The sequence below is a fragment of the Fistularia commersonii genome, chromosome 13, assembly GCF_037954325.1.
Source record: "Fistularia commersonii isolate RoL2024-O1a breed Wild chromosome 13, RoL_Fcom_v1.0, whole genome shotgun sequence".
NCBI lineage: Eukaryota > Metazoa > Chordata > Actinopteri > Syngnathiformes > Fistulariidae > Fistularia > Fistularia commersonii.
Window position 1 is genome coordinate 2,720,001 of NC_141296.1, and position 20,804 is coordinate 2,740,804.

The window sequence follows — 20,804 nt, forward strand, 5'->3', positions numbered from 1 at the left end:
TGACATATTTATCCAATTGATTTTATTATAAATGGGGCTGTCACTCATTTTGGTCCGGGGGCAACAGACGGCCCATTTTGTTTTAGTGAAAAGGTGGTAAACAGGTAAATTATAAAAATCTTTATTTATGATGAGCTGTTCTTCTAAAAAATGCATGACAAATTAATACTAAAAATGAATATCAAAAAATACCTAAAAAATATTGTTGATTGATAGCAAGTTTAAGAGAAGGTATAATGTTTACAAGGCGATTGTGGTTATTTAATCAATCTTTTTAATTTTGCCTGTTTTTTTTTTTCTCTTTTCTATCATTATCGTATTTATCATTTTTTTTTATAGAAATAAGAAAAGAAAAGATGGTTTTAACAATGTTACTAGATGTTTTTTTTCATCAAAAAATCATATAAAGTTACTCTTCCATTTTTTCCTTGCCCTGTTTTTTTTTCTTTTCTATCATTATCATTTTTATCATTTTTTTTATAGAAACTAGAAAAGAAAAGATGGTTTTAACAATGTTACTAGATGTTTTTTTAATCAAAAAAATCATTTGATTCTGGATTCTTTTCTATCATTATCATTTTTATCATTTTTTTTATGGAAATAAGGAAAGAAAAGATGGTTTTACCCATGTCACTGGATGTTTTTTTTCATCAAAAAATCATATAGTTTTCAAATTTTGAAGCAAAAAAAAAAATACATTTCAAAGTTACTTTTCCATTTTTTCCTTGCCCTGTTTTTTTTTCTTTTCTATCATTATGATTTTTATCATTTTTTTTTATAAAAATAAGGAAAGAAAAGATGGTTTTAACAATGTTACTAGATGTTTTTTTTTAATCAAAAAAATCATTTGATTCTGGATTCTTTTCTATCATTATAATTTTTATCATTTTTTTATGGAAATAAGGAAAGAAAAGATGGTTTTAACCATGTCACTGGATGTTTTTTTTTCATCAAAAAATCATATAGTTTTCAAATTTTGAAGCAAAAAAAAAAAAACATTTCAAAGTTACTCTTCCATTTTTTCCTTGCCCTGTTTTTTTTTCTTTTCTATCATTATCATTTTTATCATTTTTTTTATAGAAACTAGAAAAGAAAAGATGGTTTTAACAATGTTACTAGATGTTTTTTTAATCAAAAAAATCATTTGATTCTGGATTCTTTTCTATCATTATCATTTTTATCATTTTTTTTATGGAAATAAGGAAAGATAAGATGGTTTTAACCATGTCACTGGATGTTTTTTTTTCATCAAAAAATCATTTAATTTTCAAATTTTGAAGCAAAAAAAAAAATAATTTCAAAGTTACTTTTCCATTTTTTCCTTGCCCTGTTTTTTTTTCTTTTCTATCATTATCATTTTTATCATTTTTTTAATGGAAATAAGGAAAGATAAGATGGTTTTAACCATGTCACTGGATGTTTTTTTCATCAAAAAATCATATAGTTTTCAAATTTTGAAGCAAAAAAAAAAAAAAAAACATTTCAAAGTTACTTTTCCATTTTTTCCTTGCCCTGTTTTTTTTCTTTTCTATCATTATCATTTTTATCATTTTTTTTATGAAAATAAGAAAAGAAAAGATGGTTTTAACCATGTCACTGGATGTTTTTTTTTCATCAAAAAATCATTTAGTTTTCAAATTTTGAAGCAAAAAAAAAAAAAAAAACATTTCAAAGTTACTTTTCCATTTTTTCCTTGCCCTGTTTTTTTATTTTTTATTTTTTTGAAACCCACTATATAAAATTTGCAAGATTTGGGGGGGGGGGCACAAAATATTATTCCGAGGGCCGCGAGTCTGAGACAAAAAAAAAAAAATAAAATAAAAAAAAAAAAATGTTGTAAAATCAGCACGCTCAGAATATCGTACGTTGAGGTGAACGCGAATAAACCGCCTGACCTCGCCGGGCGGGAGGAGGGAGTTCTGCGTTCCGTGTTTCTCCGCCGATTCCAGGTCCGGTTCTTGTTTTGGAGACGTGCGCTGGTTACCGGCGGCAACAGGTCGGTGGTACTGCGTGGTTCCGGTGGGTATGTGCCAGAAATAGACCTCTGTTGTGTCTGAGATTTCCCGCCAGCCAGGAGGCAGGTCCCCCTCACCCCACACGTCTGCTGATGAACCACACACACACACACACACACACACACACACACATGAAAACAACGTTGTGTTTCCGATGCGAGCATACGCACGGTCTGCACAGATCGGATAAGCAAACACACGGAAGAAGGTGAAAAGGGTTCATTTCAAGAACGGTCAGACTGTTCCCATTTATTTTCAGTTGTCATAGCAACTAATGGCTCATCCCCTATAGCAGGACCCAGTGGGCAACAGCTTCCTCTCCCTCGCTTATTCCTTGATTTACTCCCCTTTTCTTCATGCAGTTCTTTCTCCATTTACGTCATCTTTCTTTTTTTTTTTTTTTTTTAATACATTCCTGGCAATTATCTTTATCATGCATTTCCCGCGTCTCTTACACATCCTGCATTCAGCGTCGCCTTATACCGACGTTTATTTTGTACGTTTCTTCCCTCACGGGGGGCATTTAAGCTTCCTCCGGTACCGGCGGATTCACTCGCTTTTACTCGAGGAAATGTTTTTTACGTGATGAGCTGTTCCTCTAAAAAAAAAAAAAAATGCATGACAAATCAATATTAAAAAATGAATATTAAAAAAAGACCTAAAAAATATTGTTGATTGGTAGCAAGTTTAAGAGAAGGTATAATGTTTACAAGGCGATTGTGGTTATTTAATCAATCTTTTTAATTTTGCCTGTTTTTTTTTTTCTCTTTTCTATCATTTTTATCATTTTCTATCAGGACCCAGTGGGCAACAGCTTCCTCTCCCTCTCTTATTCCTTGATTTACTCCCCTTTTCTTCATGCAGTTCTTTCTCCATTTACGTCAAACCTGCTTCTCGAGGGGTTTGAGGCGACGGCGACTCCTGGGAGAGGGTGGTCCAGCTGGAGTCTTCGTCCTCGGACGGGGTGTCGGGGGTCAGATCCATCCTCAGGCCCACTTTGGGTGGCCCCGCTTCGGTCCGGGGGTCCGGCGGGGCCGGGGGCGCCCTTTTCCTCGTCGGCGCGCCCCTTTCGTCGGCTTGCCTCGGCTGTTTGGGGGACGAAGGCGGGTACTGCTGCAGGAACTGGTTCTCGTTGTTGGGGTGCAGCTCCACCTTGATCACCCTGGGCTGGGAGCTCCGAGGAGGCTTGGCGGGACTCCGGGGACCCGCCTGGACACAGAGGTCCTCTCTGACCTGGGCGGCGGCGGCGGCGGCGGCGGCGGCTTGATTCTGGAGCTGGTTGTCCAGAAGCCACTCCGGACTGCTGGAGGAGGAGGAGGAGGAGGAGGTCGAGGAAAGCGGGGCTTCCACCACCACCGGTAGCAAAGGTTGCCTCGGCGCCGGGTCGTCCTCCTCGCCGTCGTCGTCGTCTTCCTCCTCCTCCTCCTCCTCCTCCTCCTCCTCCTCCACCACCGGCACCTCTTCCCTCCCCTCCTGGGACGCCACTTTCCCGCCGGGCTTCTCCTCCTTCTGGCTTTCCCTCTCCTTCGTCGGGCTGGCCTGCTCTTTCTCCGGAGACGAGTTCTGCTGCTGCTGCTGCTGCTGCTGCTGCTGCTGCTGCTGCTGCTTCTTCTCCACCTTCTCCTCCTTGCTTCCCCAGTTCAGGTCCAGATCCCACCCTTTCTCATGGTACTCCAAGAAGCTCTTGGTCCTCCTACGAAAGGGAGGCATCTGCGAGTTGTCTTTCCCCGATTCCAGCCAGTCGGAAGTACAGTTGTTGAGGGAATCGTTGTGGATTTTGCTCTCGGTGTTGGCTCTGCTCAGCTGCAGCTGCTGGCTCTCGGCGCGTCGCTGCATGTTGGCGCCGTTCTTGGCCAGTTTGGGATTGGCGGCGTTGTAAAGCGAGGACGAGGAAGAAGACGAGTAAAGGGCCGAACTGGAGGACGACTTGGTGGGGAGACCCCTCCCTCTGTTCCCGGATTGATTTTTAGAGGACAAATTGTCGCTTATTCCCATGGCGCTCCGCACGCTCGTCATGGCGTATCTCTGCCGGCTCTTCGGCAAGGTGGCCGAGCTCCCCGTCTCCGTGGCGATGGACTCCTTGATTATGTCGCGTCCGAGCAGCTGGTTGTACGAGGAGCGGAGGCCCAGGGAGGTGGGAGGGTTGGCGGAAGAGCCGCCGCGATTGGCCAGGCCGACGTTGGAGGGGGAGGAGCCAGAACGGGAAAGAGGCGGAGTTTGTACCGACATCATGGCTGACGGAGGAAACGCTGCGGAGATAAAACTGACGGGAGAGGAAAGACAACGTTAAAAGAAGTTCATTACTTCACCAATCGGGTCGTAAAATAGGACGTGCGGTTAATGAATCAAAAACGGTCGACGCGTGACGTGCACGAATATGTCCGACGCATAAGAAATACTTTTATCTTTTAATATATCTTTTAATATTCAGAACTGTGCAATATTTCATTTCATAACAGCGACACTACAATTTTTCCCTTTATCATACTATTGTGCACTCCTTACCTCACTTGTTACTAAGACACTTTATAGTTTCACTGAGACACTTTATAGTTTATAGTTTATTTTTATTTCTAATATTTCTTTTTCTTTTTATCATTTATTACTGTTATATTTTCTGTAACTCTTATCTTATCTTATCTTATCTCAGGGTAGCGATGGCACCGCAACGTCAAACGACGATATCGCCTGAATCCCGCGTTCGGCAACAGATGTGCGGATAAACTCGCTGCAGGTTTTCCACGTATATTGATTTTTTTTTTTTTTTTTTTTTTTTTTTTCCCCCCCAGTTTTGAGCGCCAGTCGAGCGGGAGGCGGCCGAGCCGTTGACGGCGAAACTCGCGTCCTTCAGGATGCAGAGCGCCGTGGAGGCGGCGTGACCCCGAGGTGTTTCCCGGCCCAGGCGGGGGAGAGTCCAATTATTTTGCGGGTGTGTTTATGATTCTCTCGAGGCCTTTTTTTTATCTGATGTTGAACAGATGGCGTATCTTACTGTACTATAATATAAGAGTTGGCTATAGAGTGGCTGCAGAAGGACACGGGCGTCCTCCCATACAGGTATTTTTCCTGAAACCGCATTTTTCCTGAAACCTGAAAACGGGCAGCGTGTTTGTAGGAGGTTTGATCCACCGCTGGATTACCTGCGACTCAAAACGTCATATTTTAATTACAGGTTGATGTGGATTGAAGAACGGGATTTTTCTTCTGTTGTTTATGGGGTTTTAAATGACACATATTACATTACATTACATTACATTGCATTTGGCAGACGCTTTTATCCAAAGCGACTTACAATAGAGGACATAGAGACTGCAAATACACTTGCAAATACACGATGCACAGGAAATATATACATATATATATGTATGTATATTATATTTGTGGTTGGTTTTTATTTTGTTCCATCAAGATATGTAGATTTTCCACTCCTTTTCTTTTTAGGTGTTTTCTATGTGTCCCGTAAAACTATTTATAAAATTTCCTCTGCTTTTATGCCCTAAAACATTGCACACTGAATCGTAACTGAATCTTTACCAAGTTATTCATTTCATTTTTTTTTTTTCAATCCAACACTTTGTTATATTAGTTATATTAGCATGATAACATTTAATTCATATGGTCTCATTTGCACGATTTGAAATGTTACACACATCAGTCATTGATCTTTCGCTGGTTTGATGACATTGGAAGAGAACCGGTTCACTTTCACATCATTTTGAATAAGAACTGCGTATTTTTCATGCATGTGAGCCAAAACAGGAAAAAGAAAAGACGCAATTACCAAGAAAAAAAAAAAAAAATCTAAGATTGTCGATCATATACTTGTTTTCTTATACTGGATAGGTGGTATCTGATTCATTTTCATAAGTCCACATTTTTCCTTTGTTTTAGTGTAAAGGAGGAAACAGGTAAAAAACAGGTAAAACAGGTAAATTATAAAAATCTTTATATGTAATGAACTGTTCCTCTAAAACATCCATGATGGATTAATGTTAAAAATGAATATTAAAAAAGAACTGATGAACCCTAAAAATATTGTTGAGTTTAAAGAGAAAAACTCATAACCGTGGGGAAATTTGCCACTAGAATTTATTAGAAAATTGATTTATAGCATGTATAAGAGGTGGTATAATGTTTACAAGGCTATTCTGGTTATTAGATCAATCTTTTTAATTTTGCCTGTTTTTTTTTTCCACTGTTTTTATAGAAAAATTAGAAAACAAAAGATGATTTCAACAATGTCAGTAGACATTTTTTCATCCAAAAAAATCATTTTGTTTTCAAATTTTGAAGCAAAAAAATACATTGCAAAGTTACATTTTTTCCTTGCCCTGTTTTTTTTTTTTTTTTTTTGAAACCCACTGTATAAAACCCTCAGATGCGTAACTATCATTCGCATTCCCGTGAAACGTAAAACACTCGGCGGCTGCAGTTTAGCACGTCCTGTCCGCAAACACGATGTGAATCTGATCCTTCTTTTCAAGCCACACTTACACCTAAGGTGTCACTGTAAAAGTGCTAAACACACACTGCATAAAATCCAGTTTGGAGAGCGGGCCGGTACCGCCGTTCTCGTCATCCGGTACCGATACCGAAAGCCGGGGTCGAGCGTTTAGCTGGAGAGGAGGAGAAGTAGCAGCCTGCTCTAGTTAACAAGCTACGCTTCTTATTTATCTCTGGAGGGATCAGCTGCGTGATACTGAATACAGATGGATATGGAAAAAAAAAAGAAAAAAAAAAGAAGACAATGGCTGAGAAATATTAGCATTAAAGCAAAGCGCAGCAAATCTGAATAAGTTGGGCAGTTTATGAAAAAAAAAAAAAGAAACTTTAAAACATATAAACATTTAAATGCAGTTGCAGGTAGAAACAAAAGATATGCCCGAGCACGCAACCATTATATACAAACATCAGTCTGACGCCCCACCCTTTACCACCTTACACACACACACACACACATGCACAATGCTGCAGTCATCATCGGTGCCGTTCCCAGGAACATGGAAAACACACATGCAGCAGATTTTCAACAGTGACAAGATCTTGGGAATAAACAGACACAAGATAGTGATGAGCCAAGACTCCCTTTGTGCATCTGAGCCCTCATCCTCTGCGCCTCCCTGTGGGTCGCCGTCTATCGCCGAGCCAAACAACCACAACAACCTGTTTACCGGGTTCCAGGCACAAACACGACGTTTCCAGGTATGACCCGCCTGCGCTCGGGCTTCTAGTCGTCGATTCAGCACATCATCCGCACGTGTCCAACTCAAGGCCCGCGGGCCGAATGTGGCCCGCCAGAACGTCTTAAAAAGGTCCGACTGTCTCGGAGTGAAACTACATTTCCCGCAATTTACTCGTGAAGGATAAGAAATACAAACGATCCCTAAATGTCCAGGAAGAGAAACGTTGATCCAGAGGGAGGGATGTTTCAAGAAAGATGGGAACGCATATATAGCGTTTTGGATTCGAGCTAGTCAGCATTAAGGAGAAGTTAAGTTTATTTGACATTAAATGTAGTTATATTACCGTTACATGTGGCCTTTTTAGGGAAGCCATTATGCTGATGAGTCCACTGACAGTAAACATCCCGAATATTACGATAGGAGATTTCTGTAAAGTCGATCTTCCGCGCCCCCGAGCGTGGATAATATCTTTGTCTTGCAGGATTCGAGGCGGGAAGTTCTGCAAGGCTGACATTCAGACTTTTTTTTTCTGAAAACGTGTCTCGTACTTTCTGTTTGAAATCGACAAAAATCACCGAGACGGAGGCCTTTTTTTTTTTTTTTTTTTTTTCTCTCATGACTTCATCGTAGCGGGCCAAAGTGCGCGGAGTGCTATTAGCGGGGAGAAAGACGAGAATGACACAGCAGTTCGCAGGACAGTGGACACGTCGACCCACAGGGCTGGTGAAACAAATCCATTGTGTGTGTGTGTGTGTGTGTGTGTCCCGCAAACAGAAGTCATTCATGAGATGCTCATAGAAGAAGCGTCGGGTCGCAAGACGCAGCAACAAGTATCACCCTAAAATAAATCTATCCGATTAAACTGTTTTTTCTCTCCCTCCGATTCCCCGGCCTCGACGTCGGACTATATTTACATTGCCGGCGAGATCTTATTTTTATTTTTTTTTAAAACAATCTCCACAGTGCCCCCCTCCTCATGTTTTGGAGAAACATTTGTCTCCGCCGGTGTGTTTGTGTTGTCTGAACATTGTGTGACTTAAACTGGGGAAACGCCGCGATGTCACAAACATCCTCAGGGATACACACTCGCATCATTTCTGGAGATTTTGGCCTTTTGTTTGGGAAAAAGAGGGGGTGATATTTACCCTTTTTTTTTTGTAAAAGACAAACCCTCCACCCTTCACCCCAATTGTGATCCCTTAATTCACAAAAAGCAACAGATGAGAGCAGGATGAAAATGAACTTGCAAAAGTCAATGATGTCATGGGTGGAGTGCTCCCCCCCTCCCTCCCCGCACACACACACACACACACACACACACATAGACACACACATACAAACTGCTAAAACAAAAGCAGCCTTAGATCATCCACAAATCTGCCATGACGACGAAGATGGAGTTTGTCGTTATCGCGATAGCAAAGCTCCCGCAATGTGCACAAACGCATAACACGCACATCCCCGCCGCCGCCGCCGCCGCCGCCGCCGCCGCACCGGGAGGGGAGTTCATCTATTTCTATCCACTCACCGCCCGGGTCAGCCTCCGTGCTTCGGCGCCTTCTCCACCTCGGTGTGCGTGTGTGTGTGTGTGTGTGTGTGTGTGTGACACAAGCTTTTTATGTGTCAGTCCGCCCGCAGCTGCAGCCCGGCCGCCCGTACAGGATCGGATCACATCATCCTCCTCCTCCTCCTCCTCCTCCTCCCCATCCTGTGGAAGCAGCCCGGCTCCTTCCGCTGCTCCGCGTCCTCTCTGCGCCAGAGCGTCCCGGAGCGGCGGGGCGGAGCTCCGCCCCCTTTCTCTCCCCGCACAGCCAATCAGAGCCGCGGACGCAGCGACGTACGGACGCGTACGTTAAATCTTGCCGGTGTTTATTTTGCAACTCAGGTCATGAAAATCACACCTCGGCGGAGCCTTTACGTCATGGATGCATCCGGATGTTTGTAGTTAGTGACGTTAGAACCGTGTTTAACAAACTTCTTTTCTTTTTCCCTAAAGTCACCTGCAGACTTTCAGTGCACTCATCCTTGCAGATGCACCAAGATGCGCTCAAATGTCTTATCTCACTGTTCGGATTCATATCTAATGTAGCCTTTCGGTCAGGGAAACACCCGGGCGATGGTGAAATGCAGGTGTCGAAGGTGACACCTGGTCCCGCTCAACAACAAAAAGAATTCGTTGCACCCCAAACTACACCCACGTCATTCCCAGCAAACCTCAAAATCAGGCAGAAAACGAGCATCGACGTAAACCCCGACATTTTTGACTCGCGACAATCACATCTATAATGACGTTGACACTCTTCCTATCAGCAAGATTTCACCGTGAATCTTTGAATCTTCAGGCGTCGCCTCCATCTGACCCTTTTCTCCTCCTCTCACACACACCGACTAACTTCATGTCCTCTCATTATGTCCATAAATCTTCTCTTTGTACCAATTCCTGCATCCGTCTACCGATATATTCCCCGTCCCTCCTCTGTATGTGACCTTCTCTCCAAAACATCTAACATGATGGACTCATTCCTGATCCTCTCCATCCTGGTTCCTCCCAAAGAGAAGCTCAACATCTTCATCTCTTCCACCTCCAGCTCTGCCTCCTGTCTTTTCGTCAGCGTCGCTGTTTTTTAGTTAAATTAAATGAACCCGTCACGGACGAACCACGAGCTGCTGCTGCTGCTGCCGTCTAGGAGGAACTGGGAACTGAACCGAGAATGTTGGGTTCTCCCTGTGGATTACAGATTATCACAGAGTGATCGGAGGAACCACAGTACGGAATATAAATTATTTTTAATTTTCTTCGCTTGACAACGCGGATGAAAAAACATCCTCAGATCGCGTCTCGATTCCAAATTTGAAATCCCGACGTTAAGTGTATTCCCCTTAAATGTGAATTTAAAGTCCCGTGCACTCCAGAAAATAAATCCGCAGCTCCAGATTAACGCGAGTAAAGGTGTTTATTGTCAGGAAGGAGGAAAAAAAGTCATAACGTGACCCTTCACCGCATAAGTTACGGGTACGTTCAAGTTAATACGATACTGTAAAGAACCACTTTCACATTATGGCCATTATATTGTAACATCTTGTATTATCCTGGTCACACACACACACTGATACACATCCGCACAGAGACCCATCTTGTAAAAAAAAAAAAAAAATTGCGATTAAAAAAAAATATTTTTGAGTTTAACCGGCACGGACTTGATAAAACTACCCAATCCCTACGGTCCAGCGGCAGGCGGCTCCCTCTGCGCCGGAGGGGTGAAGGGGAGGCGGCGAGGACGACGGCGACGGAGGGACGTCCAAACTCCCGGTGCTCCAGGAGTGAGGCAGGAAGGGAAGGGTGAAGGAAGGAGCGGCGAAGGGAGAACCCACGCCACAGAGCGGCTGCTGGAGGTGACGGTCGCTCAGAGAGAAGCACGGAGATGAACGGATGCTGCGCAACGCGGCGTCTTGTGCTGGAGAAGAAGGAAAAGGTTAGAAAGACGTCTGTTCGTGACGCGTGTTGGAAGAAACTTCCCATCGTGCGGTCGGACTTACCGTGGGTACGACCGCCGGGTGTTAGTAAAGCCTTGGCCCGCTTGTTTCCCGCGCGGGCGGCTCGCTTGTACAATTCCAACGCCGTTTTCGGATTCGGTTGCACCCCGAAGCCGCGCTCGTAACATTGCCCGAGCAGCAACAGAGCGGTGTCATCCTGAGAGGAAATGCAAATATCTCAGAATTTTGTCCAGACATGATCCCAAAAAGTCGGTTAGCGAGTAGACTGAGTGTACATAGGTTCTATTAACATGCATAAGTGTGGTGCAGACAATACGGGACGTTTTCTATTGAGAGATGAGATGAGAACAACTTTGTTTATCCCGAAGGAAATCGTTGTGTCAGAGTTTCAAGCAAAAACATAACAGTAGTAGAAATAGTAGGAAGGAGGAAGAATAAGAAATACAATGACATATAAATTGTCTTAACTGTTAACTGCAGATTTGAACATTCCCCACGGCTGAGGGAAGAGGAATTAAAAAGTCTGATAGCCTCAGGTAGGAAATGATGAGTATTATCTTGAGTATTATTATAAATCTACAGATCAGAGATGAGATGGTGGAGAACTTTAGATTCCTGGGTGTCATGATTGACAACAGACTGGACTGGAGATCCAACACCGAGTCTGTGTGCGGGAAAGGAATGAGCAGATTTTACATTACATTACATTGCATTTGGCAGACGCTTTTATCCAAAGCGACTTACAATAGCGACTTTTTTGTTTTTTTTTTACTATTTCAGGAAGCTCAGGTGCTTTATTGTTTGCAGCAAGATGTTGGAGATCTTTTCTCAGTGTGTGTTTTTTTTGAGGTTGTGTGTTGAAGAATCAGAGCTCCTGCAGACCAGACAGGGTTACGGAGAACTTTTGAGACCGTGTTGGAAAGGAGGGTGCTTGAAAAACTGCCGTCCATCAAGGACGACCCGGATCCACCTCACGCTGGATCGACAGCGGAGCAGCTTCTCCGGCAGAGTCATTTTTTTTTTACTTTTTTGTTTTTTAGCTTGCTGGTATCTCTTGCTGCTGCTGCTAATCAATTTATTTCCCAATCATGGGATCATTGAAGTGCATTTCATCGCATCTTATCTCAAAGAACACACGGTGAGATTCTTATAAATGAATAATTTTGCATGTCAAAACGCTGTAAAGCGAGTTAGCCTTTACTGTGAGGATACACTTGAAGAGGAGGGGAAATCGTTGATAAAACTCTGGAAGCATCTAGAAGGACACTCACTTGGCTCTGTGCTGCCATCTGCAGGTACTTGACAGACTTGTTTTCATTTCTCACCGGCTCCCGAGAGTAAAGAGAGGCCAGACAGATCTGTGCCTGGAAGGAATAACATAAGAGTCTTAAAAAATAAGATAAATAAAATAAAACCCCAACATCACACTCCTCTGAAAGTAATGGAACGCAATGTCGTCTCAAATACAGGTTAATTTTTCTTCACTCGATCTTACGTGACGTTACAGGTCTTTTGCCATCTGATATATTATGCCCATTTTTGTTTATTCATTTTATTCTTGTTATTGCTGTTGTCACTATTTATGTTTAAATAGTCCTTTAGTTCTAGTTGTGTATCCTTCACCCTTACTGTTCCAATATGTTGTCCATTATTATGCCTGATGTTGTCGTTCTCCCTGCAGTCTATCTATTCGTGGAAGTCTTGCTATCTAACTGTCTATCTATCTATATTTATATTCATATTTATTTTCCTTTTTTATTTTTTGACATTATAACTGCTACGCTGCTGTGGCAAAGGAAAAAGGAATTTTCCCAATGGTGATCAATAGTTTATTTTATCCTATATGCCAAGGGTCGGCTGGCGGGTCACATTTCTTTTTTAATTTTTTAGCTAGAACAAAATGAAATATCTTATTGAAATATTAATTTTTTGGGGCATTTTATTTCAACACTAAAATCATTCATGATCATATAGATTTACCAACATTACTTTGTATGTAATCATCCATACAAAATGAAACAAAAGTAAAAAGATGAGGAGTTTCTAAATTCAATATTGAGGATACTTAAAATATGAAAGAAAAAAAAAAATTAAAAATTAAATCAAATTAAAATATTCAAGGAAAATAGTTTGGCGGGCCAGATAAAAAAGCAAAATGGGTCAGATGTGGCCCGCGGGCTGTAAAATGCCCATGTCTGCTATATAGGGTATGCCATATACTGATACACATGATAACGTCTTTAAGCGGCTTTAAGTCCAGATTGAGAGCACTTGAGACGACTTCACAGATTTGTAACTGTTTTATACGTTTTGTATGGCATTTTAATTTCATTTCAAATGTAATTGTATTCTTTTGCTGCCTCTTGGCCAGGACTCCCTTGAAAAAGAGGTTTTTAATCTCAATGGGACTTTCCTGGTCAAATAAAGGAGATATAAAATGAAATAAATAAATTAAACCTTATGGCATCAAAAAAAACCTTTATATCACATTAGTCCTGGGAAATTCATAAAAACAAACATTGTTTTTCCTCCCACCTTGGTTAACCCAGCAGCAGACGCCTGTTCCAGGAGACTAATAGCTGTGGTTAACTCTTCCATACTCTGGTTCCCCCTGCTGGTTAAAAGTAGCTTTGCAAACCGGTACTGAGCCTGTTTGTGACCCCCGACGGCTGCCAGCCTGTAGTAGTGGGACGCCTTCAAGACAAAAGGTAGAAGACATTATAGGAAAACTGTGCTAAAAAAAATTAACTTGGGAATTTTTCAGATATTCTCAAATGTATCTGTAAGACTCGCTATCACAAGTAAGAGTGAAAACGACATTCGTTTGATAGTAAAACATGCGTAAACTCCAAATGTGGTGACTTTACAACGCAAATTCAAATGTGAAGTTGTCACCTGGGGAAAATCAGATTATAAGAGTGATTATAAAATTATAGATTATAAAAAAAAAAAAACTGATCAGATTTCAATACTTGAGATGAAATGACGTGTACTTTAATCATCCCACGGTTGGGAAATTGTTTTGCTCTGGAAATTGTTTAAATTGTTCTATCTGCCAAGACCACAGTGGGTTTAAAAATGCGTGCAAAACCAAGCGTTTGCATTTATCGCGAGCAAAATGTTTGAAAATACTTCCTAGGGCAAGTATGAGGTCAGTCAGTTATGGATGTGGTTTGGGTGATCAGACCACAGAGCGGCTCAGGAAGTGACTTGATGCGTTAACGTTCCCTTTTTTTTCACTTCTTTTCACTTTTGACCTGAACTCTGATATCCGAAGAACTCCCTAAAGATGTAAACTGCTCGCACCTTCTCCTTGTCCACGCGCACTCCTCTGCCCATCTCGTAACACACTCCAGTGTTAAACTGAGCTTTACTGTAACCCTGCTGAGCTGCTGCCAGAAAACAGGCGAAAGATTCCTCGTAGTTTTCGCTTTTAGTGCTTTGGATACCTGTGAAGAACAAAGATATGCCACAAAAAAAAAAAAAAAAAAATTAAAACATCTTCTCCGGGGATTGACAAAATAATGATTGCAGTGTGACAGAGTAACTATTTGAAAACTAGTTCACTTGTAACCAATTACCAATAATATTTAGGATAATGGGTATGTTAGTGTCTCCAACAGTCCTGAAGTTCAGAGCAGCTTCTTCCAGTTGCTCCTCATCTGACATTTCCTGGAAAAAACAAAAATGGAGGAGGCGGCAACAATACAGTCAGTGGTTTGAATAAAGACAAGATTGGTGCCGTAATAGCCTGCTCCGCTTTACCTTGTTATTAGTCTCTTCTGCCGCTGTTATTTCTTGCTTGGGTTCATTTTCCAGATGGAGGTTTGCTGACAGCAGCGATTCATCTGAGTTAGGAAAAAAAAAAAAAAAAAAGCATGAAAACAGGAAAAAAAAAACGCAAATAATTTTACTAGGAAATTCAATTCAAAACTCACCAGCTAAAGGTAAATCCTGGAGAAAAACATGATGGTCTGAGATGGAGAGGTCAGTAGCAGGTGGGTTCTGCTCACTGTTGCTGTTCGGACAGCTGTCGCCTGAACTACTATGACCACCGCTGCCGCTGCCGCTGCTCTGAGCCAATGACTGCTCACCATCCTGCAGACACATTCCTTTCCCTTCTTCTGCAAAAACATCTTTGCTGGATACTAGAAAACCCAAAGAAGATCCAAGTATTACAATTTGCACTTCATCTGGAGAGCTTGTCAGTAATAAGTCCAATAGATCATCCGGGCAGTTGCCTTGTAATGCCATGTGCCATAACTTCAACACAAACGTAAACATTTGTGTTTTGCATCGAATACTTACCGATCTCCAAGAGCATGTGATGACCACAGTTCCTCAAAATTGAAGGTTTTATTGTTAGGGCTCTAGGTGTTGAGCTGGATTCAGTACCAGAAGAGAACTGCGAGTGGATCCTCCTGCAGACATGCAGGAACAGAGCTGCTGCTGCACCCTATGGATAAGATGAGGGTAGAGTCGTCACGGATTCCGTGTGCTTGATCAATGTGCTTGATCAGTGTTTGCCGATAAAAATACTCAGCTTATCTTGGCTTATCCTGGTATTCGATAGTATAAAAGAAAAAGGGTTAACAAGAATATGATAAATACAAAAACTACATGTATTATGTAGCACCGTCAGGTTTCTTTAAAAAAACAAAAAAAATAAAATAAAAAAACAGTATTATTAATAAACCAGGTTTTGTAAATCAGTTAATGATGTTAACATGCACAAATTAAAACTTAAAAAAATCCATTCATAACAAGTTTATAGAGACCCCTACAGTCACTGCAAACTCCAGCTTTCAGATTTGAATATGAATGAAAAATTCAACTGCAAGTTATGAGGAGGATTCAGCTGACAGATAATGTAAATATTCTGGCCTTGTAAGACTGTTAAAACAAAAAACAATGTTGTGAAAGGTCGATCAAAAAAAGTGAAAAAAGGACTATGAAAAGCAAGCGGTAGAAGATGGATGGATGGAATACGAAATGCAGTTTGTGAATGACGCCAGTGAGCGGTGCTGTAGGACTAAAAAACCCTACAGCAGAACGAAATACTTTAACATGGCAGATCACAAGGTCTGACAAGTTTAAAAATAGAAAAAAACAAACAAATAACACTGCTGTTTAATCTGGGGTTCATAACAAAATAACATTAATAAAGACCACTTGAGATTACTCTTGGGGAACATTTTTGCCAAAATATAATGGGAACATATTACTGCTTGTAGTATTGCAGAATTGATGCTGCAAATAACAGCTGATATTTTGACTCCGAATGAGATGTACAGAGATTTAACTTGAATTTGTAGCTTCACTGCATTTACTTTTATTCAGAAAAAAAAAACATTCAAACAAACAAACTCTGGAAAAGCATTTTAACTTGCATTGGCAGTGAAAACAAACGTGTCATTCTTAATACAGAGGGTCACATATGAAGCTTCAAATTAGTTACAGTTTGGTAGGCGCACCATTTACTCATGCAGAGCAGACGTTTTGTTATTGACTCCCAAAACCTACCCATCCGACTGCATCCAGGGCCGTGTAACGGGGAAGGTCCGCGTACCCAAAATGAACAGTACGTTTCTTCTTCTTCTTTTCTTCATCCTCCTTGTTTTGAGAGCTGAGAGAAAAGTTGTAAAGAAAAAAAAACAAAAAAACAATTATAGATGTTTTATTTGGAGTCTTACTATCTATATGCCGCCTTTTACAAGTGTTTTTCTTTCAGTTTGGGGGAAAAAACCTCTGCACCTTGTATTGTTCCTCTGCAACCCTTATCATCTGTCTTCAGACTAAATATTATTCATTTTGCCTGAGCCAGTAATATTGGAAAACCCTGACTTAATTTTCAGTGATACCTTGCATAGGTCACTTTTGACTCCCAACATCTTGACCAGGAATTTCAACTGCATGCACTTAAGAGCTGCTAAATGCATCTCGATGCACACTTGTAAATCTGTTTTCCAAAAATTTCCAACTGCCTGCAAAGCCAGCTTTTTTAGGTCGTGTTTGGTACGTTTTTGAAACAGCAGAAACAAGACGCACAATTGCAAGAACAAATGTGGCTCCTGTTAGCAGATGCTTTTGGGTGATGCAAGAAGTTGAAAGAGTGTTATCTAATGTGCCACGAGGAAGAGAGACAAGTTCAAACATCGGCTAGTGAAAAGAGAAAGGATTAGGATGAGAATAACTTCCGATTGGTTACTCAAAAATGTCCTTTTTCAGCAGCAAGTGCGACACTTGTTCTTTGTTTATTTGCGTTAGCTTGCTTTCTTCTCAGACATTTGTCCTCAGACCGGGTCAAAGTTCTGGCGGTGTTAATGAGAGAATGGAGGTGTGTCGCCACCTGCTGTCAGACGAGTGCAGAGAAGTGGAGAGAACTGTTGAGGTGTTGATGACCTCGTCCTCAACATGGTGGTTCTGAGGAAGTCTCAGCGGGGCGTTTGCATGGTAGCGGTGCAGAACTGGAAAGACAACAGACACAGACAGGAAATTTAGATACGTATGAACGCAGTGTTTCAGAGACAGAGCAAGTAAAATAAATCTGTATGCATATCAATTACGTCATACGGTTTTGTTAAAATCATATCATACTTTCTTACTGGTAGAAAACAAGAGCTTTTTCTGAAGATCAGCTTTTCCACTGGAAAAAAAAGCGATACGCTATGTAATTGGACTGATCAGCATTGGCTTTTTCACTGAAACAATAAATTGCACAGTTTTCATCCAAATCTGGCGATTATTTTACATTGGATATGGTATATAGTAGGCAGTATTTGATAAATCCAATCTAATTTGTACTGATAGAACATGTTATTGTTTTGCTAATGAAGGTTTCTTGATCTAAATGGCCCAAAGGATGAATAAAGATCAAGGATTTGTATTGCTATAAAGGGACGGCGTTTCGACTTTCACTTTCACGTCATTGAATTTGACATCTGTCTGATAAAAAGAATATGTTTAACGTGCTACAAAAAATCCCATGACATTTAAGCTACGCGCATGTTCGCTGTCTTGCATAGGAGATAATTACACCGTATTCAGATTTTAATGTCATCTCATTTCATTTTAATTTTTCGTTATCGTAACATTTGCACAAAGCAGCTGCAGACGTGTTGCTCTTCCGTGTCAAGGCTTTTCCACTCGAGCTGCGCTGCCGGTTAACAATGTTACTACGGATCGCAATTTAAATCTGACAGGTTATTAACAATATAAAACACGTCCGGTTGATGTGTTGCTAATTTAAAAAGTAGTCTAATGGAGTGATATTTGATATAAAATCTCACTAAATGTGCTCTTTGGCGTCACTGTCTTCTTAAAACCTTAACAAGAAGCTAGTTCATACGCAGAATGTTAACATGGCATCCGCGTCTAAAGTTACTAATATATTTCCTTCACCTCTTCCGAAAAGTCCTGTGACTCTCCACATGCTTTCTCTTTTCCTCTACGGCAGCTTCAAACGACGAGTTTTCTTCATTTTCTGTTACATTTAGGCAGACTTCCCTGGCGCTGGACGGCGTTTAAACCGGCAGGTTAGCTTATAAAAGGAAAAAAAATAACAAACTAGCACGGATTGTCCAGACACGAACAATCCGGAAGTGGCACTATGACGCAAATATAGAGTACAGGAGTGGAACTGTCTTGCGCACAGCGCCATCTAGTGGCTGGAAGAGGAATTACAGCTGAATTGTAGAGGCCAAATATTCAGTGATTCAATGATTCACTGATGATTCAATGAGTCAATGAGTCAATGATCTGAGAAGAAGCTAAGATGTATTTTATTGATCCCCATAGTGGAAATTCTTTTGTCACAGCAGTGCAACAATGACAGTATCGATAAATTAGGGTATAAATATAAACAGAGAGACGATTAAAAGATAGCACAAGACATCCACAAATAAAAAGATGAGGGAATGAACAACAACAACAAGGATAAGAATAGAAAACAGAATGGAGAAAAAAGACCTGCCAAAAAGCAATGACAAAGATAAACAGGATGTGAATGGATTCAATGATGCAAGGATTCGAGGATTCACAGATTCACAAATTCACAGATTCAATGATTCAATGATTCAAGGATTCAAGGATTCAAAGTACTTTGGTTTCTGCAGTGAAGCCATATCGGATAACAAGGTATTCAGCAAATAGATAAATAAAAGCAAAAAGACGAATAAAAAAAGGGCTTCCCCTATATTAGTCTTAAAATAATTCCTGAAACATTCTGAAAAACATTAAGATAAGATAAGATAAGATAAGATAAGATAAGATAAGATAAGATAAGATAAGATAAGATAAGATAAGATAAGATAAAATAAATTATACTTTATTGATCCACATGGGGAATTTTTTTGTCACAGCAGTGCAACAATGACAGTATCGATAAATATGAGGCAAAATAGGTGAATTAATAAGGACATTGCAATAAATAAAATAAGTACAATAAGGACAGTGAATGAAAGACGATTGGCAGAAAAATGACAGAAAAAGAAACTGTGAAGTTGTTCCAAGTGCTTAAATATTTAAAGGTGGACGTTGTGCTGTGTGCCAGAGAGTTTTCTGTTGCTAAACTTTAAGACCTTAAAACAGTGAGAATGGAAAACAGAAATACACAAATACATTCTCACATGCATCAAAGAGTCAATAAATCATGTTAATAATTTCAAATAAGTGGATGATACTTTCAATAAATGTTCTCAAATGCAAGAATGCCTTATCCAGCTATGTATCTATCTATGTATCTATCTATGTATGTATCTATCTATCTATCTATCTATCTATCTATCTATCTATCTATCTATCTATCTATCTATCTATCTATCTATCTATCTATCTATCTATCTATCTATCTATCTATCTATCTATCTATCTATCTATCTTGTGCCACACATGATGATATTAAGTCTCATTCCCATCGGACTGGATCGAACCGAGGTGTTGGGATGGATATCGAAGACAAATTAAACATGGCTTAATTAGCTTCTTGACCCGTTGCCATGGTGACACAGTCATCCCCTTGAACCTCGGCATCCTCCTCTGGCTTAAAAACCTTGCTTGCAGTGATTTGTAATGTTTGAAAAAGCTGACAAATGCCAAATAATGATTGCTAAATTGCCCGCGGTCAAATTACTCTGGGCGATATGGAAAATACGGAGTTGAGCAGGAAGCTTAGTCCCACCAGGACTAACTAATTAAACACTTTCACCCATATTTCAGTTCATACCTTAACTCACAACTTTGAGAAATTCCAAGTCGTGAAAATCCATAATAAGCATGGGGTAATTTTTCCCATCCAATGTAGACACCTCTAAACTTTTTCTTGTAAAGCCTCCTAAAAATATACCTGCTTATTTATTCAAAAACGAATTGATCCCAATGTGTTACACTGATAACGTGGTGGCAAACTGCAATATTGTTGGAAAAGCAACCAAATACATTTATTGCAATTCAGTACAATTTAAGCTTTTAATTTGTCAAACCTAAAAGGCCATGTTATGATAGCTAGTGTATATATAGATTTTAATTCTGAATTATCCACAGTAAATGCAGTATTCCTTCAGAGAAGTTTTGGATACCTGTCTTTTGGTTTGGGCAATGCTTTGACATATTTTATTTACTTATTGCTCAAATGATAAATTACCTAACTTTATTCTTGGAATTATATGTTTTACAATTGTCAATGATCTACTCTACAATTAAATTCAAGTAACTGGAAAAATATACAAGGTAAAATTGAATTAACTGACATTTAGAAACAAGGAATATATGTAGTTTAAACGAATCTCACATGCATCAGTGGGTTTCATAAAAAAAACAGGGCAAGAAAAAAATGAAAAAGTAACTTTGCGATTAATTTTTTGCTACAAAATTTGAAAACAAAATGATTTTTTGATGAAAAAAACATCTAATTACATAATAAAAACAATATTTCCTTTTCTTATTTCTATAAAAAAAACACGAAAACGATAGCGAAAAAAAAAAACGGGCAAAATTAAAAAGATTGATTTAATAACCAGAATAGCCTTGCAAACATGATACCTCCCCTTATACATGCTAACAATCCATTTAATATTTCCACAGTAACAAGATTTTCTCTTTTAACTCAACAATA

General features: G+C 40.1%; 2 protein-coding genes across 6 annotated transcripts in view; both read right to left on the reverse strand.

The window, feature by feature from the left end:
* Window positions 1-8,866, reverse strand: part of apbb2a (amyloid beta (A4) precursor protein-binding, family B, member 2a) — a 56,827-nt gene extending 47,961 nt beyond the window's left edge. For 2 of the 5 annotated variants that reach the window (XM_086158264.1, XM_086158262.1), the window contains exons 1-3: window positions 8,727-8,866; window positions 2,903-4,278; window positions 1,866-2,104 (exon numbers count right to left, since the gene is read on the reverse strand). In XM_086158264.1, the coding sequence (XP_086014390.1) occupies window positions 1,866-2,104; window positions 2,903-4,247 (1,584 nt within the window). In that variant the 5' untranslated portion in view covers window positions 4,248-4,278; window positions 8,727-8,866. The remainder of the gene's footprint in view (window positions 1-1,865; window positions 2,105-2,902; window positions 4,279-8,726) is intronic. The other 3 variants (XM_086158266.1, XM_086158263.1, XM_086158265.1) reach the window with 3 other exon arrangements.
* Window positions 8,867-10,133: 1,267 nt separating this feature from the next.
* On the reverse strand, window positions 10,134-18,285 carry dele1 (DAP3 binding cell death enhancer 1). Its single transcript, XM_086158267.1, has 12 exons — window positions 18,095-18,285; window positions 17,043-17,160; window positions 16,217-16,319; window positions 15,002-15,149; window positions 14,632-14,841; window positions 14,459-14,541; window positions 14,275-14,365; window positions 14,000-14,142; window positions 13,229-13,387; window positions 11,965-12,057; window positions 10,736-10,889; window positions 10,134-10,653 (listed from the first exon to the last, which is right to left on the reverse strand). Exons 1-12 carry the CDS (start codon window positions 18,123-18,125, stop codon window positions 10,406-10,408), a joined length of 1,581 nt encoding a protein of 526 aa, XP_086014393.1. The 5' UTR covers window positions 18,126-18,285; the 3' UTR covers window positions 10,134-10,405.
* Window positions 18,286-20,804: the final 2,519 nt, after the last annotated feature.